A 24,772-nucleotide genomic window follows, 5' to 3' on the forward strand; every position below is an offset into this window, starting at 1 on the left:
TCTTTTCCTTTAAATTGTTTAAAAATACTCTCACTGAGCAAATTCTCTTTCAGAAAGAATCGTTTCCTAAATCACAGATGCAGTGAATCTTTAAGGTATGTGTAGTAGTTCATTTTTGACACAAAAATGAGCTCGCTTAGAGAGTGTTGTTTGATCCAGAAGGAGTGTCTCAGGAGAGACTCTCACAAGCTGCTTTTCTGTCTTGGTGGAGCTCTAACAAACGACACATTTGAGCTCCTCTCCACTTCACTGCATCGCAGTCAGTGAGAAAGCTTGAGCATGAACTCTGTTACCTTGCAGATGGAGGAAGAATCAATGGACATGCTGGCACCTGCAGAGGATTCTGATACCCCTTGTGGTCAGAGATGGAATTGCATGTGTATGTTTTGCGGGCTTCACTGATGAATCTTGAAGCTAATTGCACGAGCTTACATAATTGTACACTTTTGCTTCAAGCTGGTCTTAGATGGACAGCATGGTAGTCATAGTGAAGTAAAATGATATTTAAGTAATAACTTAATGTTATCCCTTCTGGCCATAACACAAAGGAATATAATGGTGTCTGGATCATATTTCATAGCATTTATTACTCCAACTCCTACTGCGTGGTATGTGTGTGTATTTTCCAAGAATTACTTAAGTCCTCCCCATCTCGTCATCTCGTAGATTTTTATTATCCATTATCAAGCACTGTTCTGCTAATGGCTAAGCTTGGAGGAAGGCTAGAACATGTTCTTCAAACACACAATCTATCAGAGGAAATGTTACCCACTGAATTGGGCCATCCCTCTCCTGTCTAGCATGGGTGATTAACTGAAAAAATGTCATGTGCCCTCCTACCTCACTAAATGACACGGTATTAAATATTTAACAGGACTAAAATTAGGCGCCTGCTGCTCTACCATCCATCAGTAGCGCGGTATGAGCTCTTTGTGCATCCAGACTACGTGAAGACGGTCCATAGAGAGAAGGCTAGGGCGGCGACATGGTCGGGACTTTTCATTGTTATGGAGCATGATTGTCCCACCTGCCTCAGAAGGATTTTAGTATAAATTGAGTTTTATTACACAGCAACACTCAACTATCTTGCTTTCAATTTTTTGCCTGTTTATACTTCTCATGAACAAGTGAGCGAGGTTGAAAAATCAGACATGGCTAAATGCTCAGAGAGTTGCTCATATTTAATGTAAGCGATCTTTAAGGATTCTCCCACTGCTTCCTCTGCTCTTCCTCTCAGCATCCTCTGCATGACTGCTCTTCTGGTAAGCCATTATCTCCCCACTGTGAGCACCACACCCTGAGAAAACACACACACACACACACTCCACACAAGATCAATAGTCATGCTCTGTTTGAAAGAGCAGCATGGCACAACAAAAATCATACTTCTGTGTTTACTCAAAAGCTTTAGATGAACCCCGGCTTCAATCATGTGTGCTATGAAACAGAGACAGATCTGTGTGTCTTAGGACAAATTAGCATTTAAATGACTTGTGACCTGCAGCTGCGTGGCATCGCTAACACACTGTGAAGTCCTTTTAGTGCAGAGAAATGCAGTTCGTGCCCTGTAGTTCTTCTGATGCACTGAACAAACTACCTGTGTGTGTGTGTGTGTGTTTAGGTCTGTTTTTACCATTTGCTGACGATAGTCGGTTCTGTATCAAGGAATTAAGGGTTGGGAAATATAACAGTATGATATCCATGTCATGATCCAGAAATAAAATCTTGCTGTTACTGTATTTATATTTCTCCCTTAAATTCATATTTTGAGCTAAATATATGCATAAATATACATATTTCAAATATTTATATGAATTGCCCACATTTATGCTGCACCCTGCCACAGGAGGCAGAGTTTTTTTTACCCTCTCTGGGCTACATGATTTCTTTTCTAACTGGATATCTTGCCTTGCTTTGCTCTTGATTTGAATGAATGTTCATTTGAATAATGTGAATGGGAAGTTTAAGCACCCGCAGAGCACATATCGGAATACAAATAACGTTCCCTGCTTGTTTAATGACATATTGTTTGGACTAAGTGTCTGACTCTGAATGCGGTTCACAAGGCGTAAGGCCAATAGTTAATATGCTGCTAATTTCACATTGCACTCCAGCTTTTCATGCCTCAGCCATTAGGTGCTGGAAGGATTATGTTTTCTGTTCATCCATCCGTCGGTCTGTGAAGCCCTCTGAAATTTGTGATATCTTACGATGGAGTGGTTTGTAGGATGCAAACGAGTGGCTGATCTAAACAGGGTCAAGGTTAGAGCAAGGTCAAAGATTTCTTCAGTGGTTTGAATTCTGTTTAGTATTTCAGGTGTACAAATTAGCAATAAGAAGGACAGCTTTTATTTGTTTTATTTTTATTATTTTCTCTCTTCAGATCATTTGTTTTCTAATACATCTGAAGTGAGAGTTCTCATTTCCATTAAAAAGTAAATGCTCAGTCCAACTTTTTTAAAAAGATTATGCTCATTATTATTGTGGGTTTTATTTCTATATGTATCTAAATATATAAATATGTCATAGCTGGAGGTTTAACAGTGAGACAGCTTGGTTATCTTTTAATGTGAGTATAACAGAATTGAAATTTTGAATCACTATTTACTTCTGTGTTTTACAGTGTAACAGGCTATATGCTGATTAAATCTTTTCTTCCCTTAGTGTTAATCCTTTCTGATTGTTATTTCTGCCTCAGTTTGTGCCAAAACAATGATGTTGCACCGGTCATCATTATAATTACTGCACGCTCTTTGGCATCATCGTCAGTCCTCTGGTCAGCCTTGCAATCATTAATTAGGTCCCTTGGCAGTCGTGTGATGCATGACACTCTGTTCTGCGCTGCCATCGAATCAATTCAGCCCGAGTGCTCAGCCGTCCCAAAATGCCTCAGTGTGCCTGCCTGTTTCTGAATGCCTGCCATTTTAACGCTTCTCCCCTCTTTGTTCTCTTGCAGTTGGAAAGACGTCTCTGATCACACGGTTCATGTATGACAGCTTCGACAACACATATCAGGTAGGAAGCTTTATTCTGCCGTCATCCTGTCAGCCGCTTCGGTTCATCTTCCTTCATTACTAACCCATAGTGCAGAGTCAAAGGACTGTCACACTCTAAATATTCAACACAGAAGTCACTCATGTAGGAGGAGTGCTGAAGTGACAACCGATTACAGAGCCAGGGAACAGTCTGCAGCCATCTTCTGCCTTCACAAAGTTTAGACATTCTGAATGAGTCTGTTTAGAAGGACGATTCATTCTTTTGTACTTTATTTACTTGTTATTTGGGTTGTATAAACTGTATAAAAATTACAATATGATTATCATAAGGGAGACAATATTCCAATATAATATAGACGATATTATACAATATCACAACATAATATAGATGATTGTCTCTATAGTATTAAAGAAGTATTAAACGACTGTGTTGCTGAAAGCAGGAATTGGAATTTAAATATACTTTTGCACTTAATGTTTAATTTTCACTCATTTACAGCCTTTTCACTGAGTTATAAATATATTAAAATGTGTTTGAAAAGTGTTTGTCCTTTTGATGGTAGGATGTCTTTAAACATTCCGTTATAATACCATGGACATTAATAAGGAGTTGGTCCCCTCTGCTTTAACAGCCTACAGTTTTCTGGGAAGGCCTTCCAGAGAAATTTTACCATTCATCCACAAGAACATTAGTGAGATGTTGTCAGGTGAGGAGGCCTGGGGTTCAGCCGGTGTTGAGCTCTGGGCTCTGTGCAGGCCACTCAAGTTCTTCTACAAGTTCTTCTATTGCAGCCTTGACAAAACCCATCCTCATGGACCTCATTTTGTGCAAAGGGGTGTTACCATGCATAAATAAATAATTTCCCTTCTATAACTGTATACTATTATATCAAACGGTGTGAAGTGTCTTAAAATGAGCATGAGTATGAGCATGACATCTGATCTTACACACACATATATAATTACCTGACCGACTAAATATGCAGCCAATAAATATGCATGTGACATGCAGAGCTTTCAGCACTAGTAGTTATTGTTTTTTTAGCGTAGGGTAGAAGGAAAAAAAATCCCAGGTTGTTTGAAATCTCTTGAGGTAACTGAGGTTCATATTTTCAAATTAAACCTGCAAGGCACCTTTACAGGGAAGAGGATGGAGCTTTGATATCTTATCTGAGATACATGTAGATATGTGTGTGTGTGTGTGTGTGAGGATGGAGAGTAAAAAAAGATTTAAGCGTGCCAGTTCAAAGAGACTTCTCAGAATCCTGTATAGCTTTACGGCATTCAGAAGCTCATTCTCCTGACTATACCCCTCTCTTTCTACTGCTTCTTCATCCTCACTGTCTATCTATCATCTTCTTATTCTTGTACTATTTTGCATTTTCCCCATTTCTCCATCTATTTATTTCCTTCTATTCTGAATTTTCCATAGGCTTTCCATACCAGAATAATACAAGAATAGGAGTTTCGGGAAAATGCTAATATCAAGCTATATCAAAGGCAATATTCTGCACAAATTAATAACCGTGTGTTGTGTATGCTGCACGAAATTAAAAGCTTAATCTCATCAACCCACACTTGTGCTGTCAATCCTTACTATTACATCCCATTACACACTCTTTCCCCTCTCTGCAAGTTGCTTGCTTGCCCCCCTGCAGCTGAGGATGGGGCTGTGTCATGACCTAAGCGGCTCTTTTCAGACACACACTGCAGTAATAAAGCGTCATGCCGTAATAAGATTACACGAGCGCTTTGTGAGCTGTTCACTGTTGTAGCGCTTGCTGTCTGAGGGATGAAGGGACATGCTCTTACACAGTCTGCTTGCTCAGTTCAATACACAGCACAGTGTTTATCCTGCAGGGATACATGCCTGTTAAAGGTATCTTGCCTTTAATAGCCGTTATTAAAACAGTTTACTCATATAGAGTAAAATCAACTGTGCTGCTATATGAACTGGTGTGTCTGTGTATCCGTTATAGGTTAAAACTGTACTGCGGAAATCTTGTCATCAGGCTACTGCTCACAATGCACCACTCGATCTCTTGTGGTGAAAATGGCATCACAGAAAAGTTCACACAGCCCAGTCTAAAGATTAATGGCACAGTGCTGCTGCTCACCTCTGTTTTAAAATGCTGTTTAAATTGGATTTGGATTTTAATATGTTTTAAAAGCGTTTTTATGTGGATAATCTAAATCCAGATTTTATCTGGATAATAAAGATGCATGAAAGCACCTAAGTGTAAAGAGGAGCTGTACTAGAGCTGAGTAGTTTGAAGGCTAAAACACACTTCTTTCTAAACATTAATCCTTCTATTCATACAGCCGCTACACAGGGCAATGTAACACACCCAGCAGGAGGGCAACACCATCTACCCTCTTCTGCATACATGAGACACCCATGATTGACTGGTGTCACTCTGATTGAAGGGATGAAGTGATGCTATCCCACCCATGGCCAATTTTGCAGTCTTGGATTGCACTCCCAACCATGGAAAGCTGTGTCAAAGTCAGGAACCATCATCAGTATTCAAACTCCAGGTGATGGTGCAAATGTTTATCAGTTGCACCACTCAAGAGCCATAGCAAGTATTTTTTTTATTTTTATTTTTTAAATCATCCCACATTTACTCCCATAGGAATTCAGAACAAAACACAAATAAATGAATTTAATCACACTAAAGCACCCAGTATGCTGTCTTGTTAGCGAATCTGGCTTTTTATTTGTCTTGCAACCTTCACATCTGATCGCCCACTCCTGCCTGCATGAGAGTAAAAACCACCTCCTCTCTACACATTTTTAATTTGGTCCTGTGGGATCCCAGTCCATGTGCACACCTCTCCTCCAGATACATGCAGCATAAACTGGCCAGGTGTTACATCTGTTAAAATGAAAAAGTTTCTGTGACATCATCTCTCTGTGAATAAGAAGAGTTTAGTGAATCGAGGACTACATTTGGTTAAAACTGGTATGGAAACATACTCCACTAATGCTACAGTTCACTTTCCTGAAAGGTAGGGTCAGTGATTCAGGAGACATAGCAATTTTAATAGTAAGTTCTCCTCACATTCTTAGATCTTCTCTGTAAACAGGAAGATCTAGGCATTGCAGACAAAAAGATTTCCTCAATCATATTGCCTACTATTTTGTAAGGTTTCTCTTTATGCACTGGAATTTATTTACATTTACATTTCTGCCACCCGTGACCCTAATTAGGAATAAGCGGGTATAGACAATGAATGAATGAATGACATTTCTGCCATTTGGTAGATGCCCTTATCCATTATCCATACATTAACACGGGTTCAATAGGTCACAGACGTAGGATACCATCAGCCTAAAAACTGTGTTGGGAGGAACTTTCAGCAAGAGGTAGCTCTTTATCCGTCGTTTGAGAACGGCTAGTGTCTCAGCTTTCCTACCATCTAGGGGAAAGTTCATTCCAGATAAATATATACCTACCTTGTACCCTGAGAGAGGGTGGGACCATAGGGGTCATAGTCTTGGAGGTATGGCTGAGGAGGGAGCGCTAAACAGATGTTTCATTGAATTTTGAATCCCAAAACATCTTCAAAGAAAGTGACTATACCTTTTAATATAATCTCAGGTAATAACATAAATATTGACCTTAAGATGCCTTAGTGCAAGGCTGTCTGTCAGTATCATTCTGATTTGTGATATGAGACTGTAACTGCATTTGCATTTGAGAGATTTGTGAGCTAGGAATGGTGATTTCGAGCAAATTATAATTTAATGAGCCTCACTGTGTTAAATGTGGGATTCTGATAAGAAGGGAAAAAAATAAATATATGAGCTGTTTAATTGTGTCTGGTTTGAGAGAGAGAGAGAGTGTGTGTGTGTGTGTGTGTATGTGTGTGTGTGTGTGTGTGTGTCTGTGTGTGTGTGTTTAACAGGGTCTTTCTGAGGCCGGGAGTTATGATGCGGGTGTGTTCCCTGCTGCTCGGCTTGGTGAGGCGTAACACTCTGGTATCTCTTAGCGAGCCCTTCTCTGTCTACTCAGCCTCCAGAGACCGGTGGCTGTTAATTAGCGAGCAGTGAACAGGGGTGGCTGTATTAAACAGGCGCTGCGTTTTCTTTCACACGACTGTCATTCTGAAAATACATGCATTGACACAGGCTTTATTGCTTTACCTCTCAGTGGGCTAAGGGACTATGGAGTCTTTTTCACATTGTCCCTCTGCTCCAGATGCCTGTTCCAGACTAATGTAGAAACAATAGACGATAGAATGTAGAGTGAAATAAGAAGCAAAGACAAAGAGGGGAATAAGTGAGGAGCTGAGATGAGGGAAGAAGGAGAGGTGGCCAGGGAAAATAGTAGTTATGAAAAGAGAAATATAGAGGTGTTTAAAGACAAGAAGACTTCCAAATGCTCCAAAATCGACAGCATGCATCTGATGTAGTCAGACTGCCTGCAGGATGCTGAGGTAAAGAGGCACAAAGAGCTGACTGCGGATGAAGTAATCAGATGAGGTGCTGTTGATCCGATCTTATATCCCTCCTAGCTCCACATTCATTCACTCGGCAGGCACTTTTATCCAAAGTAAATTACAATTGAAGCAGAACCCATTCCAAGCATATATATGAGCAATTGAGGGTTAAAGGTCTTGCTCAGAGGTCTAACAGTGTCTCCCTGACAGTCCTCGGATTTGGACTTGCAACTTTAGCAATGAACCTTTAACTGTTAATGCCAGAGATGCTTAACACATAAATACACATGGAAGCTATATAAGCTTTCACATACTCCTCTGTGTACCTTTCTCACATCTGGTGAATTAAAGCTCTGTCCACTGGGGGGCGAGCAAGGTCGAACCGAGTATAACCCCTGACCTAAAAGTCTAGTATAATAGTATAGAAAATAATCATCAATCCTTATCATATAACCATTTTCACCTGGAAAAATTAAGAACTGGGTGAGACAACAGACAAATGCATAGATTGGAAGGCAACAAGATGCATGACAAGAGTTTGCAAACCCAGATAGAGACTTTAAAGCGGTGTCCAGTCTTATCTGCAAAGGGCTGGTGTAAGCCAGGATCAGGTGATTACAGGTGGAATCAGCTATGGCTCCTGCTTAACTAGACACCCCTTTAAACACTTTAAACAAATGACGGAAAGCAACATACAGGTGAACGCTATAAGTGAACAAACCAAAAGTGGAGAACAAAAACCGGGTGTCTGAAATGTTCGGCCGTATTCAGAGACCAGAATGCATTTCCAAATTGTTTATGATAGTAAAGTGCCTTTATCTGGTCAATTTCTGAAGCATCCTTTACCCCTCACTGTCCTGTATATTCCAGAATCCTATACATCCCAGATTACGTGTAAAAATGGTGGAGTATACACAATTATCATGATTAAAATGGACTTAAGGTTATCAGTATTATACTGGCTGTATTAGTAGTTTAAAGTATCAATTATACCTGTGCAATATGTTTTCTCTAGTTTAATAAGACTAACTGAACATTTACTGTACGAAACCTTTTAAGTAGTCACATGTAACCCAGACTGAAAGTACTACAGATGTCATGATGCTGAGTGACAGAGTCATTTATTCATTTGTTCATTTTCATTCATATCTAGGGGCGATTTAGAGTAGCCAGTTTAACTACCAACATGTACTGACATTTTGTTAGTGGGAAATGTAATATATTCTTTAAAACAGCTGGCAGATCTATTCGCTATATCCATGAGCTAGTCAATAGGAGCTGAACTATCCCAAGGCTTACCTGCTGGAATGCACAAAAGCATGTGTGAAATGTGAGTAAAATGCCAGCTCTTTGAATTCATCGATCAAAACCTTGCACTACCACCTACAGAACATACTGTACATGCCTGAAATTGGGTGTTTGTTCTTAGGCGTGATGTCATCCTTCTTTATTAGCACTGTATTGAGCTACTTCTTTCTAATCAATAGGGCTTAATTAAATGCTTTTTTTCCTGTTACACGGCTATTTGTCTTCAGACATCCATGCTGCTCTATGCCACAAAACACAATCTGCCCCAGCTAATAGTGACGTACGGCTATGGATCTACAGGAACTTTCTGAATTAATAATACTGATATCAGAGCTACAAGCATATAAAAAGCAGTGTTTCTGTTCTTTAAAACTGGTTTCAGTGTGATATAGCAGCATATGAAGCACTTCGCAAAAGCTGAACTGCACAGATAAACAGATAATATGTTAAGATGATTGGTTTGGGGGGTGAAGCTTAGTTCTTTTCATGTGCTTAATTGGAGCTTCATGTGCTTAATTTTCATGGAGCTTAGTTGTGTGGCTGTGAAAAAGTGCACCTTATGCTCATGAGAGACTCAAAGGTATCCTTTGTATTTCGAAAGGTCAAGCTATAATCTAAGCGATCCCTATAATTATATGAAATAAATTAAATAACTATTAATAGTAGTATGATAATTATTTGTGTCTCTGCCATCTATAGATAGATAGATAGATAGATAGATAGATAGATAGATAGATAGATAGATAGATAGATAGATAGATAGATAGATAGATAGATAGATAGATAGATAGATAGATAGATAGATAGAGAGACAATTCCAGCAATAACTAAAAAAAATGTCTTATTCATATTGCCAGATTCTCCTCAGCAGGGACACAGCTAAGAATTCTGGGTCCTCAGAAACGATGTATCTTTGGGCCTCAAACCACATTTAAACTCATGTTCTGTATACTGTATGTTATATATATATATATTTCTGAATATATTGCCATATATTCTGAAATAGCTGCTGTCAGCTCTGTGAATTGTCACCACTGTTCATTCCACTAGCAACAGCTCTGGACCTCAGTAATATATATATATATATATATATATATATATATATATATATATATATATATATATATATATATATATATATATATATATATATATATAAATAACAAAACAAAACTTTTGGTGAAAATCTATACTTAATTTTATTCCATATGTTCCTGAATGCAAACATCTAATAGCAAAAAAAAATCAGCAAAAAAGTCTTCTTCCAAAATGTCAGTCCATGTGATGTGACATCCGTAGCTCTTGTATATATCTTTACACCATATTCTCAATTCTGATTGGCCAGAAGGTTTTTAATTAGATTAACAAGATTAATTTTAAATAAACAGCCACCGACAGTAAAGATTTATATTAGTACTAGTACTATTAGTGCTACTACTAGTACGATATAAAGCTTTCTTATTTCTATCTAAATTTCTACTTTAATTTCCAAAATGTCTAAAATTTGTTAAATGTTTTCATTTAACATTTAGCGAGGAGTCTTCAGTGTAAGTTAGGGGTAAAGCAGTTCCCTAATATATATCTTTTTTTTTTCTAAGATGGAAAATATAGGACAGAATGCTTTGTGCTTTCATGTAAGGCATATTACACTCAAGAGAGAGGCTGATGAGGGTTACAGCTATTATAATGTAAGTGATAACAGGAACTAACCTGGAGAGATTCAACAACACTAAATGTAAATACAAACTGAAAAGAACCTGATCTGTCATTCTTTAATACATTAAATTGTTAATGTTAACAACTATTTGGTGTAGCATAAGAGGAATAAGACACTTCCGAATGTGCTGTTATTAGAAAGACTGTAATTAAACGCAGGTTGATGTTGTTGCCAACTCGGTGTGGATTATTTTCCAATAACAGCATGACACATTGTTTTGTAAAACAGTGTTCTACTTTTTATAAATGTTTGTCTTTGTTTATCTGAAAGATCACATGACCAGTTATACAGCATGATAAGGATATGATGATATGATGATAAGCTTGCGTAAGCAAAGAGACATTGTGTTATTAGATGTAATTAGATGCAATTAGATGTCCAGTGTACTATATATACATCGCATGAAATGCTGCGGCAGGTAGACTGCCCTAAATGAATTTTTTGCTGTGTCAGGAACTCATTTTCTTTCCTGCTCCATTAGGAGCTCTTTCCTCGTTTCCTGTCCTGTGATGCTCGGGAGGTGGAAGGAGGAAGCAGCACTGTATGGGACTTAGACCAAGCATCTGGGCTAGTTAATTATTTAAATGAGTATGAATTATTTGTTCTGGATACATTCATGTGAGCGCCTCTCTTGCGGTGCTGAATTCTATATTTAGAGCTTTAGAGGTAGCACAAGTTCTTCCTCTCTCTGTCAGTTTATATTTTATTTACTGTTTGTTGTTCAGTACATTTGAAGTCGATGTCTAAAGAACTTAACACAAAGGAGAAGTGGCGTTATGATATTAGTGAGAGTAGAGATTTTTCATAATGTCTGACAGAATACTCACATAACAGAATACTGAAGAATAAATAAAAAGAGCCTAGAAGCATACTTAAATAAGTAAATATTATATGCATGCTAATGTTACGTTCACCATACAAGGGCTCACAGCAACAAATCAACTGGGGACATTTATTTACAATGATGGCGACTTTCAGAGACGTTAGCAACAGCGACCGTTGGTGACTAACAAATTTAAGTTTAACTTTATGCAGATGTGGTGTAGTGACGACCAATGGGAGTGAAGACAGTAAGGTGCATCCGTGGCAAAGAGCACACACTGCTTCTCCTTCATCTCATGTTATGATACATATAGACAGATGGATTTTATACACAAACACCAAATCTCCCTCCAGAATGTTTCATTTTAGCAGCAAGAAAACTGATTTGTTGTGAAGTGAAATACTAGTTGTGCCGCCCACTGGTACACATTATTACTATGGCAACTAGTAGTAGGAACAACTGGTTCAGTGACTGGTGACTTGTGAACGTTGCATAAGACAAAAAAACACATAATGTTTGCTTTGCAGGATGGCATGTTATATCTACATCCATGATGTGAGCTAGGGCTGAGCGATATGATGACATAAATATCATGATACATTCTGTCACAATACACATTAGGTATGTTAGGTATTGTGTTTACTTTTTATTTATAATGTATTTTTTTACATTATAGAAATATATATATATATATATATATATATATATATATATATATATATATTACATTAAAATTCCATTTTCTATGTTTGAAATATGGTAGAATTATATTCAGGTATTGTGATTGAGAAGGTTTTTGTATCCAGCACACACCCTTAGTGGAATACCAGGACTGAGAGTTGTTTAGAGTCACCAAATCCCATGGCTTGTGATTAAGTCACATATTCATTAAAATATTTCAAATATACATAAATATATATATATATATATATATATATATATATATATATATATATATATATATATATATATATATGGCTCTGGAAAAAAATAAGAGACCACTGCCCCCAATCTCCAGATTGGAACCCTATTGAAAACCTCTGGAATGTCATCAAGAGGAAGATGGATGGTCACAAACCATCAAGCAAAGCTGAACTGTTGCAAAAAGAGTGGTATAATGTTCCTCAACAGCAATGTGAAAAACTGGTGGAGAGCATGGAGCCAATGGATTTCTTAATGTTATTTAGCCAAAGCATTAACACAATTTACAAATTATTTGCATTTTGTTTTATTTGAGTTATTAAAGCTCTGCAAATACTGCATGATCTTGGGTTATTTTGATGTGTGGTCATTTCCTTTAAATATACACTCTAAATAACAATAGTTTTATTTTGAATTTAGGAGAAATATTGTCAGCAGTTCACAAAAAATGAAACAAAACTGTTCATCTCACCAATACATGCACCTGTAAGAAAAATGTAGTATGTTAAATAGATGCAATACACACACACACACACACAGATAGAGCAATGGCAGCTGTTGGCCATTCAGTGCTGCAGTTTAGCCTCATCTTGTCCTGTTTATCAGTTCTTTTGTGTTGCATCAGGCCCAACACACCAACAGACAGAAGAGGACAAGCTCCTGGCTTATCTGCTGTCAGGGATTACATTGATGATCGGCTCTCTTGCATCGATCTGTCCCAACATACGTACCTGAGGCACACCAGTCCGTCAGCAGCAGGCCTTATCCATACCTCATTTTTGCACTAAGCTGCTTAAAATCCTAGTAGAGATGCAGTGCAGTGTAGTGTAGTGTAGTGTAAAGTGAAAACACTCTACACTGTATACTATCTGTGCTTATGCTTCTTTAGTGCTTGCAGCTGTTCAGCCTCTAACACCATGGTTAATACACTGTACAAAATGTATCTAAGAGAGTTTGGCTTAACTGGGAGTAACTTTTTGCAACAATATTGCAAGGATTGTGTCAGCATATGGTGTATTATAGGCACCCACACAGCGATTTATACTTTTACAGATGTAAAGCTAATGAGAACAGTTACCAACATTGCTAACAAGAAAATTCTAAAAGCCAGACTTGTTTTCATAGACTCGTAGACTAATTGATCACATGACAACTGGTAAGAAATACCAAGGAAGTATCAGGTGTTACTGATATACTGTTTATTTATTTATTTGTTTGTTTGTTTGTTTGTTTATTTATTTATATTATAATTATTAATATTTTTTAACATCTACCAACCAAAGGCTCCCTGGTGGTCGAACAGCAGGATCCCACACTCTCACTCTTACTGTTTGTGGCCTAGGTTTGATTCCCAGGCAGGAAACCAACCCAGCACCTGAGGGGTTAACTTTTGGTCGAAAGCCTGGATAAAATGAGAGGGTTGCATCACGAAGGGTATCTGGCATCAAACCTGTTCCAAAATCAAATATGCGAATTGGATGATCCACTGAACAGGGAGCAGCCAAAAGACAACAACCATTTACCAACCAAAGAGACCACATCTCAACCCAATTGTTTCTTTTGCCCCACATCTTTACCCCTGTAGTCATTTGCCTATTATATTCATTTGCTTTCTGTGAGTGTGACAGTTTCCTGGACTGGATCAGGAATGAAGAGACAAGAGGCAGGCTTGGGACAAATATTTTCACTTTTGTTACTTTCCTTTGCTTTTCGGGGCATTTAACATGCACATACACACACACACACACACAAACTAATACACTGATATGGAAATGTTGGACATTGCCAGTGAAAGCTGTGATTACCTGATTAAAGACAGACAATCAGGAAATGTTCTGATCCATCTGTTAGGTGCTCAGCATCACAATCATACATTATACTCATAAACATATCTGAGGTGGATGCAAGTTAAAATAAAATCATTCTCAGACCCTTACAGACGTGGAAGAATGCTTTGTGCAATCATTACAAAGCAGTCATGGGGATTTATTAAATGTGTATACAGGTCAAAACATCGTCCAAACTGATAAAGTAAAATGACACAAGGCTGTTTGGAGATAATAAAACAGATATACCTCACATTACCATGACAGATAAGAGGTTATGGCTGATTCCTACAGACCGTAATAACATAATCAACAACTCCCTATTGTGTGTCATCCAAAGAAAAACTCATCTCAACATCTAGCTTTGTAATTTCTGCACAATCCAAACCATCATGAGTGATATGATCAGTCTTGTTTACAAGTGTCTGTTTTTTTTTTATTGTATCCTTCTAGGCGACGATTGGAATCGACTTCCTGTCAAAAACCATGTATCTGGAGGACAGAACGGTAAGACTCCAGTTTCTATTAGTGATTTATAGCACAGCGCTGTTGAATGCTTGACTCTGATTGGTCAGAAGCTCTCGATTAATTTTCTTTATCAGCAGTTCAGGCCGTAGCACCAGCTGCGAGAAAAGTCACAGCTTGATATCAATGCAGTTATTTTTTCTATAGCAACAACAAACACGGGGATTTGCATAGTCAAACGCTCCAAATAAAGGAAAATGAAATGTGTGTAATTGTGGTGAAGTTTTTTGGAAGCAAGGGAAGGAAAAAAGTAAGGCTGGTAAGGGAACGACTGTTTATAGCTGCTATAAAGTAAGTGATAACTTTTTTTTTATGGATGTTCCGCAACATTTAATATAGCTATAAATGGATAAAATGTGTGGGTAACCCTAACCCTTGGTTATTGGAAAAGTTATTGATTATTTTGCTATAACAGCACACCCTGTCATGTTTCCTTTCTTATTAATGATCAGTTCATCTGAAATTGAAATTGAAATGAAACAAATCGATTTTAGGCTTTGAAATCATTGTTGATGAGAAATGTTAGGACTGCCTAATGATGACGCTTATAATACCAGTTATTTAAAAAAAAATAATAATAATAATTTAAAAAAATAAAGGTCTTTTTATCCTTGAAATAGTTCCCCATCGGGACAGGAATCCTGGGATTTCTTCTTTCACATTTCTCATTACTCATGCTTTATCTGGGGTTAACAATTAATCCTGGGTATATATAATCTGACCTTTCACACTGTATATATCTAAATCCTGGGTTAAAGGGATAAAAACAGTCCGCAAACGGTTGAAATAACAGCTTGTCTCATGCTTTAGGATCAAAAATGTCACCATGTAAATTTTTTTCTTCACTTCAGTTGACACATTTTTTGTTAGCATTTAATTTTTTCCCCTGAACAATACAACTAATGTTCACACAACATGCTAGGTTTCCCTGACTGTACAAAGCACATGATATGATCCGGGAATTGTTCGGTTTCGCATTGGCTATCTGTTGTTAAGCATTAACATTTCAACACAGCAACATTTAACACTATAGTTTTCTCACCACAGTGTGGGGCTAACACCGCAAAAGCCCTGCTAACCAGAGCAGTATTTCATAACCCTGGGTAAAAATCTGTGCTAACCCTTCTGATAAGTATGATACAAATGTAAAACATTCTTCTGTCCTGGGTTAAAAGTGGGGTTTAGAACGATGATAACCCAGGGTTGAGCGCAGTGTGAAAAAGATTGCATTCAAACCTGTGGAAGAGGTCAGCATTTCTGCTTGTAGTACTGTCACAATCCTTCCATCTTGCGTTGTTTGACCTAACAAAAAAACAGATAACAGCATAAACCTTTATGCCTTAAAATCCGGACCTGGAACTGAAATTTACATACTGTTCTGAGTGTGTGTTTGGAGTTGGGTCATCTCAGACTGTTTGTCCTCCCTTGCAGGTGCGGTTGCAGTTGTGGGACACAGCAGGACAAGAGCGCTTCAGGAGCCTCATTCCCAGCTACATACGAGATTCCACTGTGGCTGTGGTGGTTTACGATATCACAAGTGAGCGTTTTGTGTTATGTACACTACATATATTCACACAATATATGGTTTCTGTATGAAACATAGAGGCAAGAAAAAAACACTAAATTAAAGACTCCATTCAAATGAATAGTAATCATACGAGTAATGCAATATTCAAAAGACTCACTAAAATCTTACCAATAGAAAGTTCAAGATTCAAGAAGCTTTATTGTCATTTCAACCACATATAGCTGACGCAGTACATAGTGAAATGAAACAACGTTTCTCCAGGACCTGGTGCTACATAAACATACAACATAAAGTTTAAACACAAAAAAACAACACAGAGCTATGACAGAAGTTTGTCCAAGCCACATAAAGTGCAAAGTAATTTCAGTATTGCTCTAAAGATTATCAAGCAACAAATACTGCTCAGGAATCACTGCTATTAGGACATGCTCCAGACTATTAGTATTTATAACGTATGTAACTGATCTTAGCTTGTGAGAGCCTAAAAAAGCATAGGAAGTGTTTGAATGTGTCAGCACACTGATCAGCACAAAAAAAGGGTGTTTAATCACTTTCTAATGAACATCACCATTATTTATTATTAGTAGCATGCTAATTTTGACATTTTGTTGACACATTTTGGTACAAAAGACAAAAGTTCCATTTGTGACCATTTTCAGGCAAACGTTTTCTCCCAATAGAGAAGAAAAGCTAAATAAATCTGAGCTAAATAAGATAATACCGGCCTACGCTGATGATTCAAATCTACCACTGTTAGATGTTAACTATAGACTTATCTAATGTTAGCTAAGCCGAGCATACTGTCGAAGATTCATAGATTTGTTTTCATAGTAATGAACTGAAAACATTCTGCATTCTGGACTGATTCATCTCTTGTTTGATTGAAAAGAAAAAGACAGCTCTTTTGGTGTTTTTGAAGTGATAATGCATAGTAGAGTTCCTACACAAAAACGCGTAATATAAACAGAGAAGACTTCGGTGAAATATAACGTAGAGACAATTAAATTATGTGACTCAAGCGTGTGGTTCAGTTCAGTTCAAGGTTTTTTGTATAGAACAATGTCACAAAGCAGCCTTACTGAAATCCAGATTTAAATCTAAAATTTGTAGAAATTTTGAACTTTACTGGTCTATGAATAACTCAAACAGTTTCAGTGTTTCCTTCTAGAACATCATTACACCGATTTCCATGTTAAACTTCACCTAATTGTCGACTTTCATCTCCGGAGAGCCACCGTTTCATTTTATCGTTTCCCGTAAAAAGATGAAAGGTTTATTGACTTTAAATCCCACAACACAGTGCATGCACAGAAGAACATGGGGGACGTGATATAGCCACCCTGGGGAGATGAATAGCAATCTGTGATTTTATAAGCGACACACTCTGAGACACACAGTCAGTTCGACCTTGACGCAGCAGCAAGGCCGTTACTGTCATTCTGAGACGAGATCCAGACTTTTATCTTAGAGCCACAAGCTAATCAAATCTTCCCGTAGCGGCCTTACTTATTGCACTGAAGATGATTTTGAAACGTCTTTCCATGTCATTTTGGACAGGACCTGATATGTTTAAAGTGTGTTAGTATTCGAGAGAAATGATACTTCTATCAGTTTTGTGTAGCCTGCTGTGTGTACTGTGTGTAAAATACCGATGCGTCATTTGCAAAGACTCAACTCTTTCAGATGAACGTCGGGAGCAGAATCAGGAGCTCTTCTACTCTAATTCTTCAGTATTTTGTAATTATAATTCTCTAATGCTGTTAATGTCATTAGAGCCGAAGTGCAGCTGAAGTGCATTAGGTGAATCTTATTAGCATCTGAATAGTTTGGCACAGAATAACTATGTAGAGCCTTTGTGTGTGTATGTGAGGCAGCGTGAAGGTCTGACTGCACTGCTGCTTGTTATATAAATGTATATAGTGTATTGGGAAGGAGAAAAGTGATCAGGATGATATTTAATTGACATTAAAGCACTGGTGAGGCAGCATAATAAATAATAATACATGACCAAGTACTTTGAGAAAGCAGATTTGTTTTATATGCAATGCACAGTTTAGTGTTAATTTGGTAATGAAAAGGTAGAGGAATATTTTACTGAACAATTTATGCACTAGTCTAGGCAATACAAAACAAAACTTTGGGCAGTTTTGTAAACAGAAATGAAAAAGAAAGCTACAGAGAATTGTTTACATTTATGTAATTTGGCAGACGCCCTACAATAGACTTAAATTTATCTTTTTTTTTGTAGACAACTGAGTAGTTGAGGGTTAAGGGCCTTACTCAGGGGCCCAGTAATGGTGTGTTGGTGGAGTTGGGTTTTAAACTCACAACCTTTTGGTCAGTAGTTTAACATCTTATTGCTGACTTATGCAGTAAGCTGTAGGATGCTAGTAACCATATAGCTATAGATGAACTTATGGTTCCAGTAAAATTGTCTAATGGGTGTGTCCCATCTCTCTCTCTCTCTCTCTCTCTCTCTCTCTCTCTCTGTCTCCCTTTAGATGTGAATTCATTCCAGCAAACCTCCAAATGGATTGATGATGTCAGAACAGAGCGAGGAAGTGATGTCATCATCATGCTTGTGGGCAATAAAACAGACCTGGCTGATAAGAGGTTAGTTCTACTACACACAATTCTGTAAGGTTCTGTTCAATGAAGGATCCTGAGACACTCCTACTCAGGAAATAGATTAAGAGTGCACTTGGTTGCAACATCCCTGCTGTGTGGTTTCTTTAGCTTTACAAATACCAAGCATGCTTTCTTAAATATATTTGCATATCACATATACAGTTGCAAAAAGTTGTTGGTAAGTTGGAGATATCAATGAATCAGATGATTTAGAGCTTCAGAATTCCGGCCCATCCTGATTGGCTTGAAGGAGGGTGTTCAATTTCCCTTTATCACAATAATTCCATAGCCAATCATCCGATCCATCTATCCATCCATCCATTCATCCATCCATCCATCCATCCATCCATTTTCTGTACCACTTATCCTACACAGAGTTATGGGAGCCCAGAGACTATCCCAGGATTTGGGGCACAAATCAGGGGACACCCTGAATGTATGTATGCATGTAATCTATTGCAGTGCCTCAGAAAGAGCCTGTTAAACACACTTCATCCGAAATTAAATACAATTATATAACACTACATACATTTTTAAAAAGCAAGAAAAGTCATTAAAACCAAGAGGAAAAGAGAATTATTTATTTAACAAATAAGTAGGATTGCATTGTAAAGTATAATGACTGCCTGTGAGTTTTAGAATGACCGCTAAGTACGTGATAATCTTAAAACTTGATTTGGAGAAGCATAGTATGCTTGGAATTCTGGGAGGTATAACGGAGATAAGCCAGTAAGAGCTCTGAAAACCAGTAAAAGGATTCTGAAATCAATTATAAATGAAACAGGCAGCCGGTAAAGTTAAAGTAGGTGTAGTACTCTCCCTACAGCTGGTGTGTGCAAGTGCTGTGTGCAGCATTTTGAGCATCTGCTGCCTGTCTCTCATATGTTACTTACTCCACTATGCAAAACATATAACTAGAAGGAGAAATATGATCTTGTTCTAACTGACAACTTTTCAGAAGGGTTTGAAATCTAGCTTCAGCTCCAGTGGAAAACAGGGGAACAAAGAGAAAAAGCCCTGTGAAGAGAGCTAAGAAAGATTCGTCCCAGGAGAGATAGCTAGATGACTAATCAACTGTCCTCACATTTCTGTTATAAAGCATCTGCACCCTGTGCTTAAGCATACTCACTCCCATGCTGAGCGCTCCCACTGCCTAATGAGCAGTGGTCCTGCATTCATTACCATCATCCACAACATGAGGAAAGATCAGGGGCAAATGAGCCTGACATGTTTCTACTCACATATGCCTTAGAAATTTACAGTAACAATCATGAGGTCTTTATTGTTGAGGTCAATAAGTGTTTATTAATAAGGAAAAACCATCAGCCATTTGGCTTAAAGTCAGTAAAAATCAGTATGTTGCAAATCATTTTTATGTGTATTTTTTGTTGTCCTTAAAGAATACTAATCACACACATAACAATCGTGCTACAGCTGTCATTGTTTTCTGGTGAACATGTTTTCTGCCATAGAAGAGTCTTCAAAAAAGAGAACTGTGTGCTTTTCCATGGGGAAAATGCGATTGCGGTGATTTTTGGCCGGGGCGTGGTCATTGGGGCTAGATGAGACGGACTGCTTTCAGAAACCGCTCATCTCCTGGGCTTTTCATGTGTGTACATACAAGCTACATTGAATTGTGTGAATAACTAAAACAATCCAGTGAGTGGCAGTTCTGCAGGTGGAAACACTTTGTCATTGAGAGCAATCAGAGGAGAATGGCCAGAATGCTTGGAGCTTATAGGAAGGCTACAGTAACACATATAGCCACCACTGTACAATCATGTTAATCAGAAAACGGGACAAAAAGCAGAAGCCCAAAGTATAGGTCATTAAACATGAGAATTTATAAGCTGTAAATAGTGACATACTAATCAAAGGGATATTGATACTGAGTTGTACTGTATATGTTTTATTTAAAATAAAAATGTGTGCATTACCAAGAGTATTATTCAGTCTCTGATCCCCCACCCCTAATCTTTTTTAACCAGGGATTGTAGCCTGATCATCCGTGATCTGCGTGTATCATCCCAAAAGGTCTTGGTTGATTTAAAACTGCAGACTCTATAGATTAAAGGATTGACCAGGCTTGACTTTAGTCTTTGAGCTATGGGGTCATCTCAGAAGGTGCAGTGTATTTGTACAGAATGGTGTGATGAGTGCACAACTGACTGTAAGCATGATTTCAGGTCACTGTATCTGATACTAGATCTCAAACATATTTGGGGAGATTCCCTCATGATTCCCTCATTTGTCAATCAAGCAACACTTGCTTGAGACACCCCGTCATTTGGAAGTATACTGTTTAATACTTTTGCGGAGGAGCTGTTGGCGTTGAAAACAAACTGGTTGCTGATGGTCTTGAATCAACAGGTGGTGTTAAAGCCTTTGGTCACTGCCATCAAAACGAGTTAGAACCATGTGGGTGGGTAAGGGGTAAAGTGGGTGGGGTCAGTATGGAAAAAAGAAATGGCTAAATTGATGTCACTAGAATAAGAAATACACAGTAATTTTGTTGGGAACAAACAGGGCATCACAGGATATATATCTATATATATATATATATATATCTATATATATATATATATATATATATATATATACATATACATCTATACAAAAAATATACATATGTGTGTACATATATGTATACATATATATGATCAGCCATAACATTATGACCACCTGCCTAATATTGTGTTGGTCCCCCGTTTGCTGCCAAAAAAAAAAAAAGCCCTGACCTGTCGAGGCATGGACTCCACTAGATCCCTGAAGGTGTGCTGTGGTATCTGGCACCAAGATGTTAGCAGCAGATCCTTTAAGTCCTGTAAGTTTCGAGGTGGGGCCTCCATGGATCAGACTTGTTTGTTCAGCATCATACTGTTTCCATGAAAGGGTGTACATGGTCTGCAACAATGCTTCGGTAGGTGGTACATGTCAAAGTAACATCCACATGGATGGCAGGACCCAAGGTTTCCCAGCAGAACACTGCCCAAAGCATGACACTGCCTCTGCCTTCTTCCCATAGTGCATCCTTGTGCCATGTGTTTCCCAGGTAAGCGATGCACACACAGCCGGCCATCCATGTGATTTAAAAGAACACTTTTGATAGATACTGACCAGGAACACCAGTTTTGCAATTTCCAAATTAACTAACTGACTAGCTAACACTATGTTAGCAGCCAAGATTTAGCAGCAGATTTCTGGGTAACCAAAATATTGGACTGGGTCAGCACAGGGAAATTTCTACTAGTCTGATGGCTAGCTAATGGCTAATAGCTAATTGTATTATTTATCCACCCTTCCTTGATATGCATCAGTAAACTCCTGTATCGTGTTACATAAAGGCTTGGCTCATGAACCAGTGGAAATTGAAAGGCTGGTATTTAAAACGGTTAGTTAGTTACCAGCACCATGCACTCTAAAAGGGTTTTCCTGAAGCTGTTTCTGTCATGTGAACTTAGGGGAGCGGAGACATTATATAAACTGTTCTTGTCGTGTAATTTTTTAAACTGTTTATGTGTTGTTTTGGAGCTACTGTAGGGCCTTAGATGTTGTTCTGTGGGTCTGGAGGCACATGTTTATTTCCAGTACACAGTAGTAGATGGATTGATTTGACCTGAAGTACCTGAGCTCAGGACAAGCTGACATAAATGAATAAGCATGACGTCAAGGCAGTTTATCCGCCTTCAGCGCTTAACCTTAGCCAAACTGAGTGTGGTCATTTTGTAATGAATCACTGCTGGAGAACTGCAGACTCTTCTGCAGTGTTAGTGAGCACGAATGCAGCCTTGTGTCCGTTTCCAAGACAACTGTGATGGAATGTGACAGGTGTAGGTGGCTGCTGTGGAGTAATTGGATGATAATGAACCTGGTTAGCACAATGCTAACATAGCAGAGCACCGCCGGTTGCTGAAGAGAGCCGGCCGTCTCTTATCATTTGCCTGAGCATTAATATTTCTTATATGTGTGTGTGTGTGGATTTGTAAATATGCAGATTGATGTACATGGATATGAGGCATGAACGTGTTTCTGGAATGACTTTTATCACTGTAACATTGAGTAAACATATCAGTGTGCCAATTTTTTATCCTCACACTTCTGACAGGTGCTTGCTTGCTCTCTGCTGGTTTGCCGAAAGCAATCACCGTCACCCCAATACCTTCCCATGCCTAGATGGATTAATTGTTTTGCACCCTGAAATACTCAGCTAGCTGTACTCTGCTAACAGCATGGTGGTCTAAGAAACCCAGATTCATAGTTTAAAGAATCAAATTAAATTCCAGTACATTGAGAATTGGTTATAGCAGTTGGGTGTATGGGTTTCCATCATTTGTCTCACACGGTATAAGTTATGTTTTTGTGGAGAAAATTTATTCTCTCTGAAAAACAGATGGTACCAGTCTGTTCCAGACTCGCAGCGAGATATCAGCCGAGATTACCTCCTATTAAAGGCCTCCAGCCAATATGAGAGAGAGAGAGAGAGAGAGAGAGAGAGAGAGAGAGAGAGAGAGAGAAAGAGAGAGAAGAAAGACACACAACAGTAACTTAACACCAACCCGTCACTCTGAATGGAATACATTTTTTCATTGCAATTTTTCTATATACACATTGCTCAATTATAACATAGCATATTGTTGTTCATTGATGCTTTTAAAGTCTGAATAACAGCCAGAAATACAAGGTCAGGAAAGGAAATGTGAACTCGGTCACCCTGTGGGCCGGAGTGGCTCATGCGGCATGTCTGAGCTGCACTTTGAGCCGATGCGCTATAAAATATTGATGAACGCTACGTGGCATGTGGACGCTTTCCTTCTTCAAGCACACAGGAGGTTCAAGCGGACATTTTGTCTCATCAGCAGTCATTTTCACTCGTTCTCTACATAATGCTTGCAGACATGTTCTTTATTTTATCGTCGGCTGGAATTATATGTCGATAAAAGACATCCTGAGATTTCAACAAATCTTTGGAGACTGTAAGCACTGTAGACTCATGGCCATGTTTCCCTTTCTTTCTTTTTTTTTTAAACCATGCATATAAGTTTGAATTGACATGATGCAGAAGGAAATTAGCATTTATCACACACGCAGCTGTACACAGTGGGAATAAATAAATCAGTCGTTCTAAATTGCTATGCTTGTGCAGGCTCTTGCATAAAGAAACTCCACCAAAATTTGCATATATGGTAAACACAAGCAAAAAAAAGAATCTTCTGTAATTTCCCAAGTTTGGCTTGGGACAACTCAGTGAATTCTTTATTTGTGCTTTTCTACTTTTTTAAGCGACTTTGTGATGCTCACCTGTCTTTCTCGCAGCGTCCCACTTTATCCTTTCTCGCTGCAACACAAACACACGTTAGCGTAATTCAGTGAGCAATGAAATCGATTGATGAGGCTCTCATCACTGTCAGCAGAAAGTTTGCAGTGCTTCTGAAAAACACTTTCCTGGCGAAGATGAGTGCTAAATCTTTAAACAAGACAACATCCTAAATGATTTTGTAGGATTTTGCTTTAAATGTCTCCTATGTGAAGATACTAAGTAGGATGGGTCTCCTTATGATCAATTTGCCTGCAGTTACACTTCTCTACCACTAGGGGTTTGTGAATACTTATGGTCAGGAGTGTGCCTAAGTAAACACAGATCTTTGCACACAGGAAAATCTTAATCATTATATGCATATAAATGTGCATAGTCACATTTGATAAATGATCAACATATAGCAAGTTTCGCTTGCTATGTAGAGGCACCTCCCTTTGAACCTTTCTACATTTTGCCATGTTACTTTCTAGAACTGATGGAACCTCTGAGTCATGTTCTCCTGCCTTTTTAGCTGCACCATATTCTTGTCATGTTTTGATAAAAGAATTGATGATGCACAGCAAGATGTTAAAATTTTTGAATCATACCAAACCACAATTTTCCAGAGTTGTGTCCTGGATTTGCATACACGCGAAATAACGTGAAATTTTGTGACGTCTGTCTGCACCTCAACTAAATTAGGCTAGGGTTTCATAGTAACGGAGTAAATACGTTCAGTTACTATTGTATTTTTAATT

The 24,772-nt window shown here is 38.2% G+C and overlaps 1 protein-coding gene across 1 annotated transcript in view; it reads left to right on the top strand.

Moving 5' to 3' along the window:
- rab6ba (RAB6B, member RAS oncogene family a) overlaps positions 1-24,772 on the top strand; it is a 76,393-nt gene that overhangs the window by 38,798 nt on the left and 12,823 nt on the right. Inside the window, exons 2-5 of the mRNA XM_058404002.1 lie at positions 2,957-3,015; positions 14,491-14,544; positions 15,994-16,099; positions 18,592-18,703. Coding sequence (XP_058259985.1) covers positions 2,957-3,015; positions 14,491-14,544; positions 15,994-16,099; positions 18,592-18,703 — 331 coding nt within the window. The remainder of the gene's footprint in view (positions 1-2,956; positions 3,016-14,490; positions 14,545-15,993; positions 16,100-18,591; positions 18,704-24,772) is intronic.

This window comes from Hemibagrus wyckioides, linkage group LG11 (genome assembly GCF_019097595.1).
Source record: "Hemibagrus wyckioides isolate EC202008001 linkage group LG11, SWU_Hwy_1.0, whole genome shotgun sequence".
Classification (NCBI taxonomy): Eukaryota; Metazoa; Chordata; class Actinopteri; order Siluriformes; family Bagridae; genus Hemibagrus; species Hemibagrus wyckioides.